The sequence below is a fragment of the Danio rerio genome, chromosome 7, assembly GCF_052040795.2.
Source record: "Danio rerio strain M-AB ecotype USA chromosome 7, GRCz13ab, whole genome shotgun sequence".
Taxonomy (NCBI): domain Eukaryota; kingdom Metazoa; phylum Chordata; class Actinopteri; order Cypriniformes; family Danionidae; genus Danio; species Danio rerio.
Genome location: NC_141027.1, coordinates 62,057,501 through 62,080,000, shown reverse-complemented (window position 1 = coordinate 62,080,000; position 22,500 = coordinate 62,057,501). Strand labels below are relative to the sequence as shown.

At 35.6% G+C, this 22,500-nt stretch overlaps 2 protein-coding genes and 1 long non-coding RNA gene across 6 annotated transcripts in view; 1 reads left to right on the top strand and 2 right to left on the bottom strand.

Moving 5' to 3' along the window:
- LOC137489863 (uncharacterized) overlaps positions 1-17,845 on the bottom strand; it is an 86,678-nt gene extending 68,833 nt beyond the window's left edge. The window contains exons 1-4 of one of the 2 annotated variants that reach the window (XR_015496363.1): positions 17,286-17,845; positions 10,242-10,301; positions 8,726-10,168; positions 6,732-8,661 (exon numbers count right to left, since the gene is read on the bottom strand). The gene's annotated coding sequence lies outside the window, so the exon portion shown is untranslated. Of the gene's footprint in view, positions 1-6,731; positions 8,662-8,725; positions 10,169-10,241; positions 10,302-17,285 lie in introns of those variants that run through there. The other variant, XM_087261996.1, reaches the window with a different exon arrangement.
- Positions 17,846-19,337: 1,492 nt separating this feature from the next.
- Positions 19,338-22,500, top strand: part of zdhhc21 (zDHHC palmitoyltransferase 21) — a 70,109-nt gene continuing 66,946 nt past the window's right edge. For all 3 annotated transcript variants that reach the window (XR_015494498.1, NM_001123055.2, XM_087258555.1), the window contains 3 exon segments: positions 19,338-19,483; positions 20,401-20,461; positions 22,296-22,490. Coding sequence is in view for 2 of the 3 variants with exons in the window: in NM_001123055.2 (NP_001116527.2) it covers positions 22,337-22,490 (154 nt within the window). In the remaining variant the exon portion in view is untranslated.
- LOC147836148 (uncharacterized) overlaps positions 20,312-22,500 on the bottom strand; it is a 7,038-nt gene continuing 4,849 nt past the window's right edge. Inside the window, exon 3 of the long non-coding RNA XR_015496367.1 lies at positions 20,312-20,437. This is a non-coding gene — a long non-coding RNA (uncharacterized LOC147836148). The remainder of the gene's footprint in view (positions 20,438-22,500) is intronic.

Here is a 22,500-nt window from a genome sequence, read left to right as displayed (position 1 = left end):
GAGGTGGGAAGCGCAGCATTTTATTTAGATTTATTATTAAAGTTCAGAGATATGACTTATTTACCTCAGGAGTTTCCCTAAATGAAACGGTGAAAGTAAACATTACCATGGACATCTTAATAAAGGAATAAACACATTAAGGGTGTTTGTTTGCTGAAATTCGTATTAAAATCTGTTTTATTTATATTGTGCAGAGTATATGTATAATGTTTTTATGCAAAGTATATATTTTGAAGAAGGGGGAAACAATAAATCGTTGTATAAATGCTGTAATGTTTAAATAATTTACTATTTAAAACGCTTGAAGGTCACATGACCATCAGGAAGAACGCAGCATCCCATTTCTCAAAGGACGCATTCTCTGCCCTCGCTGTCTCCTGAGTTCGTTCTTCCGAGGACACCTGGCAAGACCGGTCTCCACAAGAACACAAGTCCGTTCTCTGCGTTCTTGGAATAGACCTTTTTCACAGCGGAATTGAACACCGTAAGCGCCCTTCGAAGCAGTGTATCGATATTTCCGGGTTCGCTAGGAGTCGCAGAGACATGACAGCCTCGGGACAGCGGATGACTTTCTCACGGTCAACTTTGCCATAATTTGGACAGGAAGATGTTGTTCGGTGAATGTGTAAAACTGCCTTAATAAAACAGCATTTAAAAGATGATACCGATTTGCAGAGTTTGTGCAGAAAACGTGTCTTACACAGCGTTTGCAATGTCAGGTTTCAGTAAGGTGCACAGCCAACAGCATAAAAACTGCTCATTCAAGCCATTCGTAAACTGGATTAACCTGGCTTTTTAACATCCAGCAGGATGAGTTTTATGTCAGTAGTCAATTCAATTCAATTCAATTCAGCTTTATTTGTATAGCGCTTTTACAATGTAGATTGTGTCAAAGCAGCTTCACATAAATGGTCATAGTAACTGGAACAGTGTGGTTCAGGTTTTAGTGTTTAAGTTCAGTTCAGTTCAGTTTAGCTCTGTTCAGTGTGATTTAATCATTACTGAGAGTTCAAACACTGAAGAGCAAATTCATCGATGCGCAGCTCTACCAATCCTGAACCATGCAAGGCAGTGGCGACAGCGGAGAGGGAAAAAAAAACTTCACCTGATGGGAGTGAAGAAAAAAAACCTTGAGAGAACCAGACTCAGTTGGGCACGACCATTTTAATTTCTCCGCTGGCCAAAAGTCTTGTGCAGAAATTCATTCGCCGTGGTTTATGCTGGAAGATGGCCTCAATGAAGACTCGTCTGTCCCTGGAGCGTCGCTGGAATCAGACTCATGTTCTCCACTCCCCATGACCATCAGCGCAGCAGCAGCTCAGGATATGGCCTGGTCCCGAATATGGAATCCTTGGGATCATCACGTCGCTGGTCTTGGATCCAATCAGTGACTCCGCCTAATCTGAGGACCTCGGGATGAGTATCCCCAGGTGAAAATAGAGAATAAAGAGAATAATTAGCGTAGCTGTTGTTCATAGTGTATATAAGCAAGATGTAGAAGCCAGTGTGGAACCCGCTAGGTGATGCACTGAGTGTATGCTTTACTAAACAGATAGGTCTTTAATCTAGTTTTGAACTGGGAGAGTGTGTCTGAGCCTCGGACATTACCAGGAAGGCTATTCCAGAGTGTAGGAGCCATGAAAGAGAAGGCTCGACCTCCTTTACTTGATTTTGCTATTCTAGGTACTACCAGAAGCCCTGAATTTTGAGATCTTAAGGAGCGAGTTGGTTCGTAGCGAGACAGAAGGTTGGTTAGATAAACAGGAGCTAGATTATTTAGAGCTTTATAGGTGAGAAGTAATATTTTAAATTCAATACGAAATTCAATAGTCCCGTCTGTAAACTGTGCTAACCCCCTCCTTCCTTTTTATTCAGAGTCAGATATAGTGAATGGCGAGGTAGCTGTACAGGCGAGTTGCTATCGGTTAATACATTACAGGTTGTTTAATGCTCGTGAGGTTTTCTCAAGTCTGGAAACACGTTAGCTCCTACTCGTGGATAATATTAATTTTTATTATTTATTTAAAGAACAGCAAATAACGTTTTACAATACAAAAATGTACATACCAGGGGGTAATTATAAATAAAATACAAATATACAAAATGTAATATAACATATGTAATAATGAAATACATTGTAGGGTTCACACATTTTAAAGTGGGTCGAGTTTGTTTAGAGAGTTGATACTGGTATTATACAAGCATATTTCAGTCATCAATACCTTAAAATCTGGTTTCATATTAGTAAATTTACATTTATGAATGTACAATTTTGTTAACAACATAGGTTTTGAACACAAAAGAATCGTTATTAATACATTTTGCAGCTCACCCCATAAGCGGACTATGTACAATGCCAAAATAAGTGTAAAACTGTCTCCTCATATTCGTTACAAAAATACAATTTACATCAATCCCACTTTTTAATTTTTGCAAACAATGTTTTGCTGGATAAAACCTGTGGATGAGTTTATAGGACATTTCTTTAATTCTATTTCTAACATGATACTTCTGTGGTAACAGCCACACTTTTCTTCAATTCACCCTTTAATAAAGACATATAATAAAATTGAATATAAGGTACAGTAATGATTTCTTTTAGGAAAGAGTATGAATAGCTCTATCATTACTCTTGGTATTTAGTAAAACAAAATTTGCCGACATAAGATTTAGCAATATTAAAAGACGATGCATCAGAAGGATGGTCTTATTAATACCTCTAAATAACATGAATGAATAACATCTCTGCAGGAATTGAACCAATAACAGTTGAAAACTTGCTGGGTTATTGAGATTTTGTAATAAAGGACTTCATTGTAAGAAAAGTATACCATCTTTATTATATAACTGACTAAACAAATAATTTTGCTTTTAAACCAATTAAAAAAGAGAGATTTGCATTTGTATGAACTGTCTATTATTCCAAAATAACAACAATGTAGGGATAAATCATGCTTATAGGTTAATGACCATGATGAGCACTTGTTTGTGGAAGGCAGATAGCTTAACTGGAGTTTTGTCTATATTATAATTAATCATCAAAATAAACCATAGACCACCAGTCTTTAATGAAACATAATAATCTCCGCTTTGAAGTGCATACAGCATAAGAATGTACTTTCGCATATAACTTGAAACGGCATTCAACCCCCTTTAATATTGTCATCCATTATTTTCCTTGTCCTTCGTCTTTCGGGAGATCGTGGTCATTAAAGTAAGAGTGTCGTTTTTGAGTTGGAGCAGCTGGGAACGCAGCAATCACAGCGATGAGGTGACCCTGCCATTCTTTCTTGCTCCGTCGCATTGAAACCGGATGTTGTGGTACACTGCTTCGCTTACCGGAACCAGGAAGTGTGAAAAAGGCCTATTGAGAAACAGCCCATGCGTTCCCTTCCTCAAGTCTTCTTCTCTCATGCAAGAAACACCGACTTTAAAACCCTATGTGCACATATTGCCCCCAAGTGGTGACAGCCCAAATTACATTGAAGTCAACATATAGGCTCCTACAAACTCATTACTGCTTCCACTTACCAGCTCATCACACACCCCACCTCATCACTATGTTGAGGCTAAATGGCTGATTTTCAGGAAGTAATGATTCAAGTGTATAACACAAATATAGTAAAAAAAAAACTATAAAGCAAATGTTGCTTAACACAATGTTTATTTTTATTATATTTGTATTATAAAATAGAATCATTACTGGGCACTACATTGTTACTTGCGGGAGGACAAAAGATACCCTTTTCTGCCTTATACGATGACACGTACCTGCAGCCTGACCCAGAGGAAATCTCAGTGACCCAAGCAGACAAAACAGATGGAAGAGTGCTAAAAAAAATATAATTAGTCAAAAAACTATGTTTAATCAAATAGTTTGGTCTGTTCATTTCTTCATTTCCTGAAATAAAATGAATGATTTTGTACACTGCTTTATACACACACCTTTCAACGTGTAACATATTTTTCATATACATTTCTCACCTTAAGTTGATGCTCATGTGACTTTATCTTTGAAGATGGACCTTATACAGCTACTTTAGAATTTAAATATTTAGATAAAAGATTTTGTGATCCAAGAGTAATATTCAAATATGGAAAATTCAGAAAATTCTTACACTGCTTGTTAGTTGAGGCAGAAGGAACTTCGTCTGCATGCAAAATAAAAAGAACCTAAAGCTACCTGACAACAATCACTTACAACAGTGACAGAGTGTGTGGTTTAAAGTTAAAAACTCAACCACTGAAAAGCCTTTATTATAGGACACAGCAGTTAGACAGGCCTCTTTCTATTAGCTGCATGTCAGAAAGAATATTCTAAAGTGTTAAATAAAGAGCTCCAGTAATTAAATATTACCTTTTATGATAATGTTTCTGTGTTTAATGACTTTGGACAGAGTTATAGCTCCAGAAAGATTACAATTTCTATAAGCCTTATTAGTCAATACACATATTGTGGCCTTAAGAAAAAAATTGCAAGAAAAATAAATGCATGAATGGTTACACAACATACTCAAAAAGGATGTTAAAGAGTAGTTTAATTTATCATTACAATAAAATGGAGGGTGGCATGTGTAATTTAATGAACTAATAAATTTTCTTATTATTTATTTTTTATTTTCTTATCTATTTCTTATTCTATATTTCTTTCCTTCGTTGAAGCAGATGTGTAATCTCTGTGTTTAAAACCTCCAGCTTCGCCTCTGTAAAGTGTGTTGCCCTTTTTTTCTCACTGTAACTTTCTATGGTGACTTGTGAATTCGGCGATCTACTGAAAATGCCTTCAGGAGTGTGCCGTGCACGCGCATTAACCCGCGGTTATCTTCAGGAGGTTGATTTAACTAACTCTTGTCACCTGTTTTGGAACCAACATACTCGCAGTAAGCAGGTTTTTGGTAAATCAACCGAGAGTTTAGGTTTTAGCAGATGGTAAGTTAACCCAGCTTTCTGGAATACCCCCCTGTTCCTGGAGATCTACCTACCTGTAGATTTCAGTTGCTATCCATATCAAACACACCTAAACCAATAGGCCTTTTTCACACTTCCTGGTTCCGGTAAGCGAAGCAGTGTACCCCAACATCCGGTTTCAATGCGACGGAGCAAGAAAGAATGGCAGGGTCATCTCATCGCTGTGATTGCTGCGTTCCCAGCTGCTCCAACTCAAAAACGACACTCTTACTTTAATGACCACGATCTCCCGAAAGACGAAGGACAAGGAAAATAATGGATGACAATATTAAAGGGGGTTGAATGCCGTTTCAAGTTATATGCGAAAGTACATTCTTATGCTGTATGCACTTCAAAGCGGAGATTATTATGTTTCATTAAAGACTGGTGGTCTATGGTTTATTTTGATGAGTAATTATAATATAGACAAAACTCCAGTTAAGCTATCTGCCTTCCACAAACAAGTGCTCATCATGGTCATTAACTTATAAGCATGATTTATCCCTACATTGTTGTTATTTTGGAATAATAGACAGTTCATACAAATGCAAATCTCTCTTTTTTAATTGGTTTAAAAGCAAAATTATTTGTTTAGTCAGTTATATAATAAAGATGGTATACTTTTCTTACAATGAAGTCCTTTATTACAAAATCTCAATAACCCAGCAAGTTTTCAACTGTTATTGGTTCAATTCCTGCAGAGATGTTATTCATTCATGTTATTTAGAGGTATTAATAAGACCATCCTTCTGATGCATCGTCTTTTAATATTGCTAAATCTTATGTCGGCAAATTTTGTTTTACTAAATACCAAGAGTAATGATAGAGCTATTCAGACTCTTTTCCTAAAAGAAATCATTACTGTACCTTATATTCAATTTTATTATATGTCTTTATTAAAGGGTGAATTGAAGAAAAGTGTGGCTGTTACCACAGAAGTATCATGTTAGAAATAGAATTAAAGAAATGTCCTATAAGCTCATCCACAGGTTTTATCCAGCAAAACATTGTTTGCAAAAATTAAAAAGTGGGATTGATGTAAATTGTATTTTTGTAACGAATATGAGGAGACAGTTTTACACTTATTTTGGCATTGTACATAGTCCGCTTATGGGGTGAGCTGCAAAATGTATTAATAACGATTCTTTTGTGTTCAAAACCTATGTTGTTAACAAAATTGTACATTCATAAATGTAAATTTACTAATATGAAACCAGATTTTAAGGTATTGATGACTGAAATATGCTTGTATATTACCAGTATCAACTCTCTAAACAAACTCGACCCACTTTAAAATGTGTGAACCCTACAATGTATTTCATTATTACATATGTTATATTACATTTTGTATATTTGTATTTTATTTATAATTACCCCCTGGTATGTACATTTTTGTATTGTAAAACGTTATTTGCTGTTCTTTAAATAAATAATAAAAATTAATATTATCCACGAGTAGGAGCTAACGTGTTTCCAGACTTGAGAAAACCTCACGAGCATTAAACAACCTGTAATGTATTAACCGATAGCAACTCGCCTGTACAGCTACCTCGCCATTCACTATATCTGACTCTGAATAAAAAGGAAGGAGGGGGTTAGCACAGTTTACAGACGGGACTACTGACATAAAACTCATCCTGCTGGATGTTAAAAAGCCAGGTTAATCCAGTTTACGAATGGCTTGAATGAGCAGTTTTTATGCTGTTGGCTCTGCACCTTACTGAAACCTGACGTTGCAAACGCTGTGTAAGACACGTTTTCTGCACAAACTCTGCAAATCGGTATCATCTTTTAAATGCTGTTTTATTAAGGCAGTTTTACACATTCACCGAACAACATCTTCCTGTCCAAATTATGGCAAAGTTGACCGTGAGAAAGTCATCCGCTGTCCCGAGGCTGTCATGTCTCTGCGACTCCTAGCGAACCCGGAAATATCGATACACTGCTTCAAAGGGCGCTACCGGTGTTTAATTCCGCTGTGAAAAAGGTCTATTAATTAGGACCTGAACGCCACTTGATAATTACAGGCAGGTGTGTTTGATATGGGTAGCAACTGAAATCTGCAGGAACGTAGATCTCCAGGAACAGGATTGAGCACCCCTGCTATATATCATGGGGGTTAAACTCCAAGTTCCTGTAGAACTGCAGAGCAGCAGAGTTTAGTACCCACCCTGCTTCAACATTACCTGTAGATTTCTAACAAGCCTTAATTGGTTTGATCAGGTGTGTTTAATTAGAGTTACAGCTTAAAGTCCCGGTCACACTGCACTTTTCTCCCTATAGACTTCCATTCATACGCATGTGAGTACTGCAGACCTGGAATGCTAGCTCATAGTGATGGTGAAATGAAGCTTTCTGAACCAGTGAAGCGCTCGACTCAATTGTATCGGAAAAAGGTTCGTTACTCAAAGCTTTCTAAATCAGAGCTCGATGAGGACCTCTTCTGGTGAAAGTGTGGGAAAGCACTGTGTTGCCATAATGTCAAATGTTCACAACTGACCAACTCATTCATGTAGTAATGCAACAACAGCAATATAAACAAATTACTCAATTACTGTAGTTTTTACACAAGATATATTACATTACACAACTGATGATTGTAGTAAAATCCAAGGTATTCAAAAGTTTATCATAATACATTTAGTCCCGCTCCAAGCATGGATCGAACCAGCGATTCCTGAGTGGGAGCCGAGTGCTCTAGGAGGACGCTATGTGAACGATGCTTCACGGTCGCATTCACCAAATGGTCTCTGTTAAACACAATACTACGATATGCGGTGATTTTCTTTAAAGATAGTCAAAAAAAATACGCTAATACACTTTAGTGTTTTTGTTCAAAACCTTTTTACTAAAAAATACTATTGTAGTTTAGTTTAATTACTGGTGTGTGGGACTGGTGCAGAGCTTTGGAACAAATGTATGTAATAGACGCCAATTCTCTCGTTATACACTTTACTATGAGGGTGTTTAAATCTTTGAATCAAAATTCGAAGCAGTCACGTGGTTAAAGGCGAAAATGAAGCTTCAGACGTCACTGATCACGTGATGATGGCAAAACGAATCAAGCTCCGGTACACTGCTTCACTGCGAGATGTATTGTTTTTTTGATACATGCTTCGAAGCCTCGGCGCACAACGTCACATCACTAATAGCTCATGCGACAAATTTCATAATTCGCAGCATTGGAAAGTTCAAGCTTTGAGAACGCTGAACGCGAAATCACATCATGTGATTGCTTGAGACCAATCAAAGATCAAAACATGTCCTCTCTGGCTTGCTTTTTCAATCTCTAAATATTTTGTTTAATTTCACTACTCGCTTTGTTTAATTCCACTTCGCAGTGCAGTATGACAGAATTTTGCATGCTCAAACATTAGTGTGACCGCAGCCTTACTGTGCAGACCTGTAATATGTAAGACAATATTTATATCTGCTGATTTCTTAATTTTGTTATACATTTTCTGTTAGTAAATATATAATATATATGACATACTATTAATGTGTATGCAGTATAATGCTGTGATTTGTAACACTACAATACAGTAATTAACTGTGCACAGTTTCCAGTTAGTTACCACTGCTGCTCTATTACAGTAATTAACTGGCAACACTGTTGCCAGCTACTCACTGTATCGGTTCAGTTACAGTAAATAACTGGCAACACTGTTGCCAGCCACTCACTGTAATGGTTCAGTTACGGTAAATAACGCAACACTGTTGCCAGCCACTCACTGTTATGGTTCAGTTAACCAAACTTTTACAGTGAGTAGCTGGCAACAGTGTTGCCAGTATTCTACTGTAAAAAACCCGGTAAGGTCTAACAGTGTAATCTAACAGAAACTAACACCTAACACAAACACACATTCATACAAGTGTAGAGGAGAGTGAAGAAGGTAAAGAAAGAGAGTTTTAAAGGATGTAATGATGGGAAAACCTCGGAGTTTGTAAAAGCAAACCAAACCATCAAATTCAATATAATCCTTCTAGGGTCTTTTAGAGTTGCAATTTAGTTCACACCAGTTGAGATGGAAATGTACTTGTGTACCACGTGATGTAACGAAGCTCCCGTTGTTGAGCACGTGATTCGGCTGGTTGTTCATTTGTTACTCGCAAGGCTTAAAGTGAGGGGAAGTCCGTAGTTTCAAGTTGAAGCGGCAAAAGGATTCTGTGAAATGTGAGATGTGAAATGTCCGAGCTGTGCGATTGACCCTTTCCAGCTGTGTCTCAGTTTTAGAGGGGGGGTTTCAGAGCAGAGAGCTGCAGGAAGAAGGTTGGTTGAAAAGCCGAGAGGGGTTCAAGAGAGCCTCAGGGCAGAGAGCTTTGGAGCTGGGAGAGAGGGAGATAGTAGAGTTCCAGGCAGCGTGTTTCAGAGCAGAGAGAGGGCGTTACATTTGGTCCCAAACTTATATAGGGTGGGTTAGGATCCACCCTCCATGGAAAGTTCCTCATTCAGTCCCTGATTTAATGTGGATCTGATGCAACAAAAGTGTAGCAATTAGTAATATTGCTCAATGCTCAATAATAATAATAATGGGGACGCAAGGCAATGCAGTGGTAGTAGGTAGTGCTGTCGCTTCACAGCAAGAAGGCTGCTGGGTCGCTGGTTTGAGCCTTGGCTCAGTTGGCGTTTCTGTGTGGAGTTTGCATGTTCTCCCTGCATTCGCATGGGTTTCCTCCAGGTGCTCCGGTTTCCCCCACAGTCCAAAGACATGTGGTAGGTAAATTGAGAAGGCTAAATTGTCCGTAGTGTATGAGTGTGTATGTGAATGAGTGTGTGTGGATGTTTCCCAGAGATGGGTTGTGGCTGGAAGGCATTTGCTGCGTAAAAAACATGCTGGATAAGTTGGCGGTTCAATCCGCTGTGGCGACCCTGGATTAATAAAGGGATTTAGCCGGCAAGAAAATGAATGAATGAATGAATTAATTAATTAATTAATTAATGGTGACGCAGTAGGTAGTGCTGTCACCTCAGAGCAAGAAGGTCGCTGGGTCGCAGGTTCAAGCCTTGCCTGGGTCAGTTGGTGTTTCTGTGTGGAGTTTGCATGTTCTCCCTGCCTTTGTGTGTTCTTCCTCCAGGTGCTCTGGTTTCCCCCACAGTCCGAAGACATGCGATACAGGTGAATTGGGTTGGCTAAATTGTCTGTAGTGTTTGAGTGTGTGTGTGTGTGTGTGTGTGTAAATGTGTGTGTGGAGGTTTTCCAGAGATGGGTTGCAGCTGCAGCTGGGTAAAAATGACTGTATAAGTTGAATGAATGAATAATACTAATAATAAACAAATAACATTATAAAAATACCTGCTGTATGAAACCGCTCCTCTTTTTTGGGAAAATACTGTGAACATTTTCTTCATTAATCTGAAAAATTAAGCAAACAAACATTCGTTTTTATATACAGTGTTATATATAAACACAGTTAATTTTGGCTTTTAATTACTAATTTTATTATTTTTTAATTACATTACATTATCAATGCAGTAAAAGGAACCATATGAAATGGAAAAACACTAACTGTACCCCATTGAATAGCTATAGCTAATTTAGTTTAGCTTAGACTTTACCACTTAACAAGATCACTGTTGTTCGTCCATCCTGCTAAATGTTGCCCAATCACTGCTGTTAAATATTACAATTCAAACAATTTGTTCAATTTCAATATATCATTCAGAATAAACATAGACACACATCAATTTCAAATAGGAATAGGTGGTTAAAAATACCTGTGTATCTCTATATACATCGTATGTCAAAAACCAAGCTACTGAACAAGCTTGAACAGCATATGTCTTTCCGAAAGGGCTTATTTAAGACAATAGAAATGACAAACTGTTGGTGCTTCTTTACATGCTCGCTGTTGATCTGCTCCTTCAAAATCTTGTCTGGTCACAGCCGTTGCTGAGATTCAAATGCAAACATCTCAATCAAATCCACATAATTGAGTGAATTTTCTTAGAATAAACGTGAAGCCATCTTTCCTCAATTTTATTAACTTAATTGGTTTCTCAAATAATTGCACTGGTTTGCTTAATAATAAGGGAAGTTTATATCTTGTTTTTTTTTTTTTTTTTAGCAAAATCTTCTTAATACTTTATAATAAATCTAGAATATCATTTTTAAAAAGACATTATGCACATTATTTATTTTTATAATCACATCAATTTTTTAAAATCAAAATTAAAAGCCTTAAGTTTCATTTTCCAGCCTGGTCTAAAACTAAAACAGGTTAAAGCTAAGCATAGCTGGTTTTAGCTGTTCATTTGCCAGCCTGGCCAAGCTATGAACAGACTATAAATGACTGGAAACCAGCTTGGAATGGCCAAAACCCCTCTAAAACCAGTCTAGTTGACCAGCTAAAACCAGCCAACCAGTTTAGGCTGCTTTAAGCTGTTTATTTTCAGCAGGGTGTCTGTCTCTAATTGAAAAGGTCTATAGTCATGGATATATTTTCTAGACTTTCTAGTCTAATACAATCTAAATGTTGAAGGTGTTAAAATGTCATAAAAATAAAGTAAATCAAATTAATAATAAGATGGGAGTAATTTACATTAAAATGATCCAAACGTAGGCTACTATAGTAGACTGTTGAAATGTTTTACCATAAGGCTATGCAACGTTAACTTAAAATTTTTAAATTTACACCAAGTATCAGTTATTGTTTGTTTATTCAAGCTTCAAGTTAATGTTAACGGAACAAATATGTTGCAAAGTCAAAATATGAACTGTCATTTAACTTTTTTTTTTTTTTTTTTAATAATGTTTGCTTAATCTGTTGATAGTCTGAGGCAATAATAGCCTACCTGGATGCAGACTTGGATTTGCCAGTTTTTTTTTATTTATTTATTTTTATTAATATACAAAAATGAGAATATATAATCACAGTATGTTAACAGGAAATCGAAGAGACAAAAAGAGCAACAATTTTGGAAAAAGAAACAACAACAGATAACAAAAAAATAAACAAACAGACAAAAAAAAACAGGAGGGGTAAATACATTACAAGTTAAAGAAAAAGATTATATAATTTACAAATTTCAGTTGTTTTTAAAGCCTTTTTTGTAAAAGAGTTAGACACTGTTTCAAAGTAATACTGCATTTCAGTAAGCAAAATATAAAAAAAAGGTTTTTGGTTTGAAAATTTACATTTATGGATATAAAATTTTGTTAATAAGACAAGAAGATTAAAAAAATATGTTTTCTTTTTATGTAAAGCCCCCGTTCCATAATCAACAAAACCAAATAAAACATTCTCCCACAGCAAGGAAAATTTCTCATCAACATTCTCAATTATAAAAAGTGAGAAGTCTTTCCAAAGCAACCTAGAGTAATTGCATTGCCAAAATAAGTGAACCAGGGACTCAGGGTGCTGCCCACAAAATGAACAATTAATATTAAGATCTTTTTTATATCGTACTAAAAGAGTATTGACTGGGTATGTACGGTGAATAATTCGGAATGAAACTTCTTTTATCTTATTTGTAATTAAGTAGTTATTTGGAATGAGCCATATTTTTCTCCAATCAATATCCGAAACAAAAGAATTCCAATAAAAAGTTACATTTGGAACTGATACAGTTCCATTAAGAAATAAAAAACGTATTGTTTTGTTTGAAGAAGTTGCAGAGAAACAATATTTTCCAATCATTGTAGTAGAAGGGTCTAAAAGAGGTAAAACAGAAGGATAGGGGATGCCTTGGAATAATCTAATAACACCAGAAGATATAGCATGAAATACCACAGCAAATTCTTTAGGGGGATGGGAATATTGAATCGATTAAGAAATTCGTTATAATTTAATAAATGGCCATTTGAGTTAAATAATTGACTAACAAGCAGAATATTTGCTTCAAACCAGCGCTGAAAGAAAAGAGATTTGTTTTTATATACAATATTTTGGTTGTTCCAAAAAAAATATTTGTGAGGAGAAAAGTTGTGCTTGTATAATAGTGACCAGGCAAGAAGAAATTGTTTATGAAATTGAGATAATTTAGCTGGTATTTTCTCAACCTTATAGTTACAGAGTAATAAGAAATTAAGCCCTCCAAATTTAGAAAATATGTAATTTGGAATAAAATTCCAGATTGAGGTTGGATTTTTGAGAAAATTTTTTCCCCATTTAATTTTGATAGTATTATTAAATGTACAAAAATCCAGCATATTAAGAGCCCCATTCTCAAAGCTATTCATAATTACCGATTTTTTTTATATAATGGATACCATTTTTCCAAATAAAATTAAATAATATTTTATCAGTATGATTTAAAATGGATTTGTCAACATGGAGAGATTGAGCAGCATATGAAAGTCTGGAGATACCTTCCCCTTTAGTAAGAAGAATTTTTCCCCTCAGAGATAAATCCCTCTGGAGCCATAAGTTTAATTTTCTACGAGTTTTCTCAATAATAGGGTCAAAATTAATAGAGCATCTAACTTTTTCATTTTTACAAATAGAGATACCCAAGTAAACTATATTATCTTTAACTGGGATATTATTAATTGTAGAAAGACTAGATTCTTTTACTGAAAGTAATTCACATTTAGATAAATTTAAAAAAAGACCAGAAGCTTTGGAGAAGGATTGAATTGTATTAATAGCAAAGGGGACACAAGATGCGTCTCTTAAAAAGAGAGCAGTATCGTCTGCTAATTGGCTGATTTTTAATTCCCTTTCTGCAATGATAATTCCTTTTAAGGCACTTGTTTTAATATATTGAGAAAGTACTTGAGTGGCCAAAAGAAAAAGATAGGGTGAAATGGGACATCCTTGTCTGATACCCCTCTGAAGGCTAAAACGACTTGAAGTACCAAAACAAAATTTCAAGGAGCAATTACTGTTAGCATAAAGTGTCGTGATAGCATTATAAAAAAAATCACCAAAACCAAATTTTTTAATACAACGAAAAATAAAATTGTGCTCTACCGTATCAAATGCTTTTTAAAAGTCTAGAAATAATATAAAACTTTCATCAGAAATAAAATCAGAATAATCAATTATGTCTAAAATTAATCTTATATTATTAGAGATTAATCTGTTTTTTAAGAAACCAGACTGCGATTCATCAATTAAATAACTCATTACCTTTTGTAATCTTTGGGCAAAAATTTGAGCTAAAATTTTGTAACCAGTATTAAGTAAACAAATTGGACGCCAGTTCTCAATATGTAGTGGATCCTTTTTGGCCTTTGGAATTAGGTTAATTAAACCTTGTGTTAAAGTAGGTGGGAGAGCACTTCGCAACAAACTCTCTGCATAAACTTCAACCAGGAAAGGAGCTAAAGAAATAGAGAAATTCTTGTAAAACTCATTAGTAATACCGTAATTTCCTGGTGATTTATTAACTTTTAAAAGGTTTATGGAATCAATTACTTCTTTTATAGAAATAGTTTAGTTTAGTTTAGTTTAGTTTAGTTTATTTATATAGCACATTTTTTACAACACAACGTTGCCCAAAGTGCTGAACACAATCAATACTAAACATGAAATCTACATCACATAAATAACAATTAAAACATAAGGCAAATCCCTCAACATTAAAAAGGCTCAAATACTAAGGAACAAAGATGGTGTTTCAAACGCTTTTTAAAAACAGGTAGAGTTGGAGCGTGTCTGATGTGGGGCGGAAGCCCGTTCCAGAGTTTTGGGGCGACAACAGCAAAAGCCCGATCCCCACTTCGCTTACACCGGGACCTTGGTACAGATAGAATAAATTCATCAGAAGACCTCAGTGACCTACCAGGATTGTATACGTGTAGCAGGTCTGATAAGTATGATGGTGCCAGATTGTTTAAGGATTTAAAAACAAAGATCAATAGTTTAAAATCAATTCTCGACCTAACAGGCAGCCAGCCCAGAGAGGAAAGAACTGGGGATATGTGCTCAAACTTGCGAGTCCCTGTCAGAAGTCTCGCAGCTGCATTCTGTACTAATTGCAATCTGTTTAGGGCATTTTGACTAATACCCACATACAGAGAATTACAATAGTCAAGTCTTCCCAGAATAAAAGCATGGATCACCTTCTCAAGGTCATTAAAAGAGAGAAACGACTTTACTTTTGCCACAAGTCGTAAATGGTAAAAACTGGATTTAACAACTGTATTTACTTGTTTGTTAAATTTCAGATCACTGTCGAATTGAAATCCTAGGTTTCTAACAACAGGTTTTTGATAAGTGGAAAGCTCACCAAAACCTGATAAATGCAGAGGGTTAGGATCGCCAAACCAGACCAGCTCAGTTTTTTCTTCATTGAAATTTAAAAAATTTGACGAAAGCCAGCTCTTAACCTCGACTAGGCATCTCATAAGGGAGTCAAGCTCCTTTTTATCCCTACTTTTAAAAGGGACATAAATCTGAGTGTCATCAGCATAAAAATGAAAAGCCACCCCATATTTACGAAAAATTGATCCTAAAGGTAAAATATATAAAGAAAATAAAATAGGTCCAAGTATAGACCCTTGTGGAACTCCACATGTCAGGGGTCTGGAGGATGAAAATGTCTGACCAACATTAACGCAAAAGCTTCTGTCTGACAAATAAGATCTAAACCACTTAAGGGCAGAGCCCTGAATGCCCACTAATCTCTCAAGACGAGAAATAAGGATTTCGTGATCTATAGTGTCAAAAGCTGCAGTAAGGTCAAGAAGCATAAGGATCACAGAGTGCCCCGAGTCCCTAAATAACAGAATGTCATTCAACACACGTAGCAGTGCAGACTCAGTACTGTGATATGCCTTAAAACCCGATTGAAAAACTTCATGAATACTGTTGAGCTCCAGATAGCTCTGCAGTTGTGTTAAAACTGTTTTCTCCAAAATCTTAGATAAAAAGGGTAGCTTAGAAATAGGTCTAAAATTGGACAACACAGATTTATCCAAACTAGGCTTTTTCAAGAGAGGTTGCACGACGGCATGTTTCAACTGAGAAGGCACCACACCAGAAACAAGACTCCTATTTATAATGGATAAAATACTAGGGCCAATAATCTCAAAGGCTTGCTTAAAAAACTTTGATGGAAAAATATCCAATGGATAGCTGCTAAGTTTGATCTTGCCTACTGTATCAGTCAGAGATAGAAGAGAGACAGGTGTGAAACTAACAAGTGCAGCAGGGGACACATCCGGTTCCGGAAAAACAATATCAAAGCTAGCAATCCCAGACCTAATTGAAGAAATCTTCTCCGTAAAGAAGTTTAAAAAAGCTTCACATGTATCACATGACTCCTCCATAACAACATTAGACCCAGGGTTAATCACAGAACTTATGCAGGAGAATAAAACATCAGCCTTATTTTGATGAGTACTGATTAATTCAGAAAAATATTTCCTCTTAGCCTCCTTCATAGAACGCTGATAATTAGAGAGAGATTCCTTAAAGATCTCATATGACACCTGCAGTTTATCTCTCTTCCACTTGCGTTCAGCCTTTCTGCAGGCCTGTCTAGATGCCCGAGTTGTCTCATTTAGCCAAGGCTCTGATCTAGGCTTAACAGTTCTAGTTTTTTCGGGGGCAACAAAGTCTAAGATTGAAGAAAAAGAGCAATTGAACAATTCCAGTAACTGGTCAACATCCATATAAGAGGGAGGGTCCTCTAGCATAGTTGTATGTTGTTCATTAATGTACAAATCTTTAAACAGATCAATAGAAGAAACATTAAATCTACGAAATCGCCTGAAAACAATAGGAGAGTTGCTTATTTTATGGGTAAAAGTGATCTCAAAAGTGACTGCTTTATGGTCTGTAAATGCCATATCGTCTAATGCAACATTGCAGATTGATAGACCATATGTCAAAACACAATCCAATGTGTGCCCCTGGTTGTGAGTGGGCCCTTGCACATGCTGTGTCAAATTAAAAGAGTCAATAAGATTTAAGAAATCCTTAGCTAAATTGTCTTTTGGGCAGCAAACATGAACATTAAAATCACCCAAAATTAAAATATTATCATATCTAGGTAAAATACTGCTCAACAAGTCCCCAAACTGTTTAATAAAGTCTTTAGTAGACCTAGGAGGTCGATAAATTAATGCACATAGGACAGGTCCTGAGCGTTCATTTATCTGAAACATCTGTAGCTCAAAGCTGGAGAAAGCATCAGCACGCACGGGCTGGCAATTAAATGTTTTTTTAAAAATCGACGCAAGACCTCCCCCTCTGCCAGAGCGCCTCGGATTATTAAAATAAGTGCAGTTTACTGGGACAAGTTCAGAGAATGGACTAAGGTCCCCATCAACTGCCCATGTTTCAGTCAGAAATAAGAAATCCAAATCTCTGGCAGTGAAAAAGTCATTTAATATGAATGTCTTATTCAAAACGGATCTTACATTGACCAAAGTTAATCTTGTAGGTACCTGGTGGTGATCGTTTTCCCGTGGTATTCGTCGTAGCTGGCAAAGATTACTTAAATCCACTCCTCGCCTTCGACAACGCGGCGAACAAATCCGCGTGCTTGCTTCACAAGAGGTTGGAAAAACAGAAACCAAGCACTGGATCGGGGGATCAGATGTGCGGTAAGGAATAATCCTGTAAAAATCCGGTATGAGGTCCGAGGAGAAACGAGCCCTGCAGTTCATCCCTGCATCCGACAAACGCACTTTAAGACTAATTAACAAACCACCGCGTTTACCACGTTTTCTGCGGCGTCTTCTCCGAAAGAGGATGCATGGAAGCCGGCATAGGTGAGCTGGTAATGACAGTGAAGCAGGGTGATTGTAGGTGCAGGATCCACTCGGCTCGCTGATCAGCCGGTTTACCATACCATTTCTAATGTTCAAGAGCGTTTGGCGATCATAGACCAACAGAGCCTCAGAATGTTGAGCCACAAAAAATAAAACTAAGATTAATCTTAAAAACAACTGTAGAGGGTTCAGACGGCAGGCCGCAAACACTGGCGCCATCTTGACACGCCCCCAAGGCGTCATCTTCTGTTCAAAAATAGGTTCATCACAGCAAATTTTATCACTTTCCTCTATAATTATCAGGTCAGTTATCGAATCTAAAAAAGAGGATGTATAAGTATCATCTGATTGAGAGGTATATAACAATTTATAAAAACTATGACAATAAGAAGATATAGCCTTAGGGTCATCCACAATGTTACCATCAATCATAAGTTTAGTCATGCTATTATAAATGGCATTCGATTTCTCTAACCTAAAGAAGTATGCAGAGTTTTGTTCGCCCTGCTCCATCCACCTCCTTCTAGATCGCACAAAAGCACCTTCAGCTTTATTTTTGTAAATGTCGTCAAGCTGATTTTGTAATTGATTAAGTAAAGCAGTTTCCTCAACTGAAATATTTTCAGGGGAACGCTGAGTGAGCAAAGTAATCTGACTTACTACTGCTTCTTCCTCAGCTTTCTTATATTTGGTTAGCATACTTCCGTAGCGTCTCATAAACTTTCCAATATCAAATTTAAGTAATTCCCAATTGTTAATAAAAGAGTGTTCACTTAATGCTTTTTTTCCAATAATATCTAATTAAAAAAATTATTTTTAACTTAACTGTATTATGACATAAATGAGAGCTATTTAATTTCCAATATGAAATTCTGATGGTATTTAAGGGATTTATTGAAATTATTATTTTTATATAGATAGCTTTATGATCTGTTAGGGGTGTGGGAAGAATATCAACTGTAGTATTTTGAGAATTTAAAGAATTAGAAATCAGCCAAAAGTCTAAGCGAGAAAATTGAGAAGCAGCTTTATTACTCCAGGTAAACGCTTTTGTATTAGGGAATTTGGATCTCCATACATCAAATACATCCAATCTCTCCATGAATTGTTTAATTTTAGAGTTAAGTAAAGAGGGGCGACCTGGAGGCCATTTATCAAGAGCACTATCGATTGAAATATTAAAATCCCCATCTATAACGATTATAGAACTTGGAAATTTTTTAAGCCAATATTGTATTCTGCTTATTATATAATCAAGAAAACTTATATTTTCAGTCTTAACATTAAACCCATATATATTGGCAATGATAACAATCCTTGAGTCAATATCAATGATGTTACACAAAAAATGTCCATTTGAATCACTGTCCGAATGCAAAATATTCCCTTTAAATGCATTTTTTAGAGTAGTAACTCCTGCAGAGCGTTCAGTTCCATGAGAAAACCAAAGGTCATTACCCCACTGAGATCTCCAAAACTTTATGTCATTAACAGTAGAGTGGGATTCTTGGAAGAAACAAAAATCAGGCTTTAACTGTTTCGCAAATAAAAATAAAGCTTTTCTTTTTATAGATTGTCTTATACCCCTGACATTTAAAGAAAATAAATATAACATTTTAAAGAAAAATGTAATAGAACTGTGAGAACAATAGATCTTAATTTAAAAGCTTAAGATCATTTGCCAGGTGAGACTGTATATCTCAGACACAATGCACTCAATGGGGCGCTGCCCAGTCAGAGCGTTTTGTACTTTGCGGCTTCCGTACAATCACAGCCCATTTCAGGAAGAGCTGATTTCTCAAAGGCATATTCTCACAAACCAGCGCCAACCTCTCGACACCTAACCGAAACCTCAAAGTGTGAGATAATCGGTAAATATTATTTTAATTTTGCGTAAAGTATTCAGTTGTTGTTTTCGTTTCGTAGATGTTTGCTATCTTTTTTTAGCTGTGTATCATCCTTCTGTTCTGTGCATCACTCATGGGCACCTGCTTGTTTATTGGTTACACTGAATTATTAGACTTAAAGGGAAAATAATTTAACTTGAAGTTAAACTTATTGGCTTGTTTTATTTTATTAAACGGCATTTTTTAAATAAAGTGAACTTATTTTGTCTTAAACTGTAGTTGTTCCCACAACATAAATATATTATTGAGGTAAAGTTGGTTTTATTCATTCAGACTTTCACCTTATTATAATTTCAGAAAAGTATTCATTGCAAATTCTAAATAGGGAAATCATATTAGCAGCCATGACTATCATAGAACGAATTGTTTAGTAAATTCAAATATGTTTATCATTCTTACATGCGATTTCAGACCAAGTATTCACAGTTGCATAATAAACAATGTAGTGATTGTAACACAAGTCACTGTTTACAAACGAACAAATGTGTTAATATAAAACATACTTTACCTCAATGTTTGCAAATTGGTGAGGATGAAAATACAGAGAAATTATATTTTGCAGAAATTACAAAAGTATTATGTTTTAATTGTTCTTTCCCCCTTGCTTTTACCATATTACTGGAATATTTCACAATATGAGTTTATCATCGTCATAGGCGTATGCATGAACAAAGCCAGTAGTCCAATAGATGTTTCTCATGTTACTTCATTCATCACGTTATGTTATTGTTGAGCTAGGTAACTTTGTGAGCATGCTTGTTTTAAGAGTTTTTGTTTTCAGACGAAACAGGATTTTTCAATAAAACGTTTTATTGATACACATTCTGTTTAAAATAGGGTTGGGATAAATCATCTGTCCAATGTTTGATATGTGTTTTCAGGTTGTCATGGCTAGGGCTTCTGTGATGTTTTTTATTTCTGTGGAGTGACAACAAAAAAGAGGTAAAGTTACTTTACTGATCCATGTTAAGCTTAATTCATCAACTTACTTCATGTAGTAGTTATAGGCAAGACAAAGGCTCGAAAAAAAGAGTGAAAGCATTCTCTCTGTTAAACCTCCACCCACTCACCATCCCATTTAGATTAATGATGCTGTGCATTTTTAAGGTAAAACTTAACATGCAATTTAAACTCTATCTATAGGCTATATACATTCTGTATGATAATTTACAAGCTAAATAACAATCAGAACACAGTACAGTAACATGCTGAATACATGCTTACACATGATTTTATATATTTTTCAATATGGCCAAGATAACCATTTTGGAGAAGTTAGTGTTTGGTTTCTACTCAGAAATGATGAGTCTATGCTTTTTGTCCTCAACCCTGATGCTATGGACCAACTATCATGCAGAATTTTATGCTACATTACAGACCAAATTTTTATGCCCTAATTTAGGCCAATTTGGAAAATCTTAAAGATACCTTTAATCCTAGGCTAAAATTTGTGTTCGTTGATCGTTGGTTAGACTTGTTGATCGACAGCAGCTTAAAGTCCATTACGAACAATAGTTTTAGGTTTTAAGATTTAGAACCTGATAATTGTTTATTATTACTGTGAGTTATTATTTGAGATCATTGGTTATGGAATACTTCGAATCAATGACATCAATATCCAGATGTTTTTGATTTTCTTCAGTCAGAGATCCTACAGTGTTACATGAAAATCATGTTTGTGCTGTTCGACAAGCTACGATCATGTAGATTCATTATAATTTATCACAGTGTGAGCGAGCCATGCTTTAAATACAACTGCAAGTGTTCTGAAGCAGGCTCGAAAATAAACTGAAGGGCACTGACTGGGACCACAGGAGTAGGATTAAAGCCTTCTGATCTGATTTTACATGTTTGTAATCAGTCATTTGAAACAGATTTTCTTTATATATACAGTTGAAGTCAGAATTATTAGACCCCCCTTTGCTTTTTTAAATATTTCCCAAATAATGTTTAACAGAGCAAGGAAATTTTCACAGTTTGACTGATATTTTTTTCTTCTGGAGAAAGTCCTAATCGTTTTGTTTCTCGCTAAAAGAAAATCGTTTTTTTATTCTTTTAAAGGCATTTTAAGGTCAAAATTATTAGCCCCTTTAACCTACTTTTTTCAGATTGTCTACAGAACAAACCACCATTATACTATAACTTGCCTAATTACCCTAACCTGCCTAGTTAACCTAATTAATTTAGTTTAACCTTTAAAATTTACTTTAAGCTTTATAGAATCTTGAAAAATATCTAGTAAAATATAATTTACTGTCATCATGGCAAAAATAAAATAAATCAGTTATTAGAAATTAGTTATTAAAACTATTATGTTTAGAAATGTGTTGAAAAACACATTTAGGGTTTTTAGGTTAGGGTGATTAAGCAAGTTATTGTATAATGATGGTTTGTTCTGTAGACTATCGAGAAAAAATATAGCTTAAAGGGGCTAATAATTTTGTCTCTAAAATGGTTTTTGAAAATTTTAAACAGCTTTTATTCTAGCCAAAATAAGACATTCTCCAGAAGAAAAATATTATCAGACATACTGTGAAAATTTCCTTGCTCATTTAAACATCATTTGAGAAATATTTAAAAAAGAAGAAAAAATTCAAAGGGGGCTAATAATTCTGACTTCAACATATTATATTATTCAACATTCAATATATATATATATATATATATACATACATTTTAGGGGATTCTCAGACTCAGTTTAAACTCAATACTAGCTTAAAAAGCTATTTGGCAACCTAGCTGTTTTATTAAAACTCTGCATTCTGTCTGTGATTAGAATCTAATTCAGCTGTCCTGGACTATACATTATCTTGAAGTATGAAGATGCGACTGCATTTTGTGGTGGATCCCATGGGCTGGTTCTGCATGAGTATGGTATTTTTTGTCTGGATCTATAACAGCTTCCTCATTCCCAAACTGGTGCTACTTCCACACTATGCTGAGGGACATATAACTGCTGAACCTGTGATCTGTAAGTACTC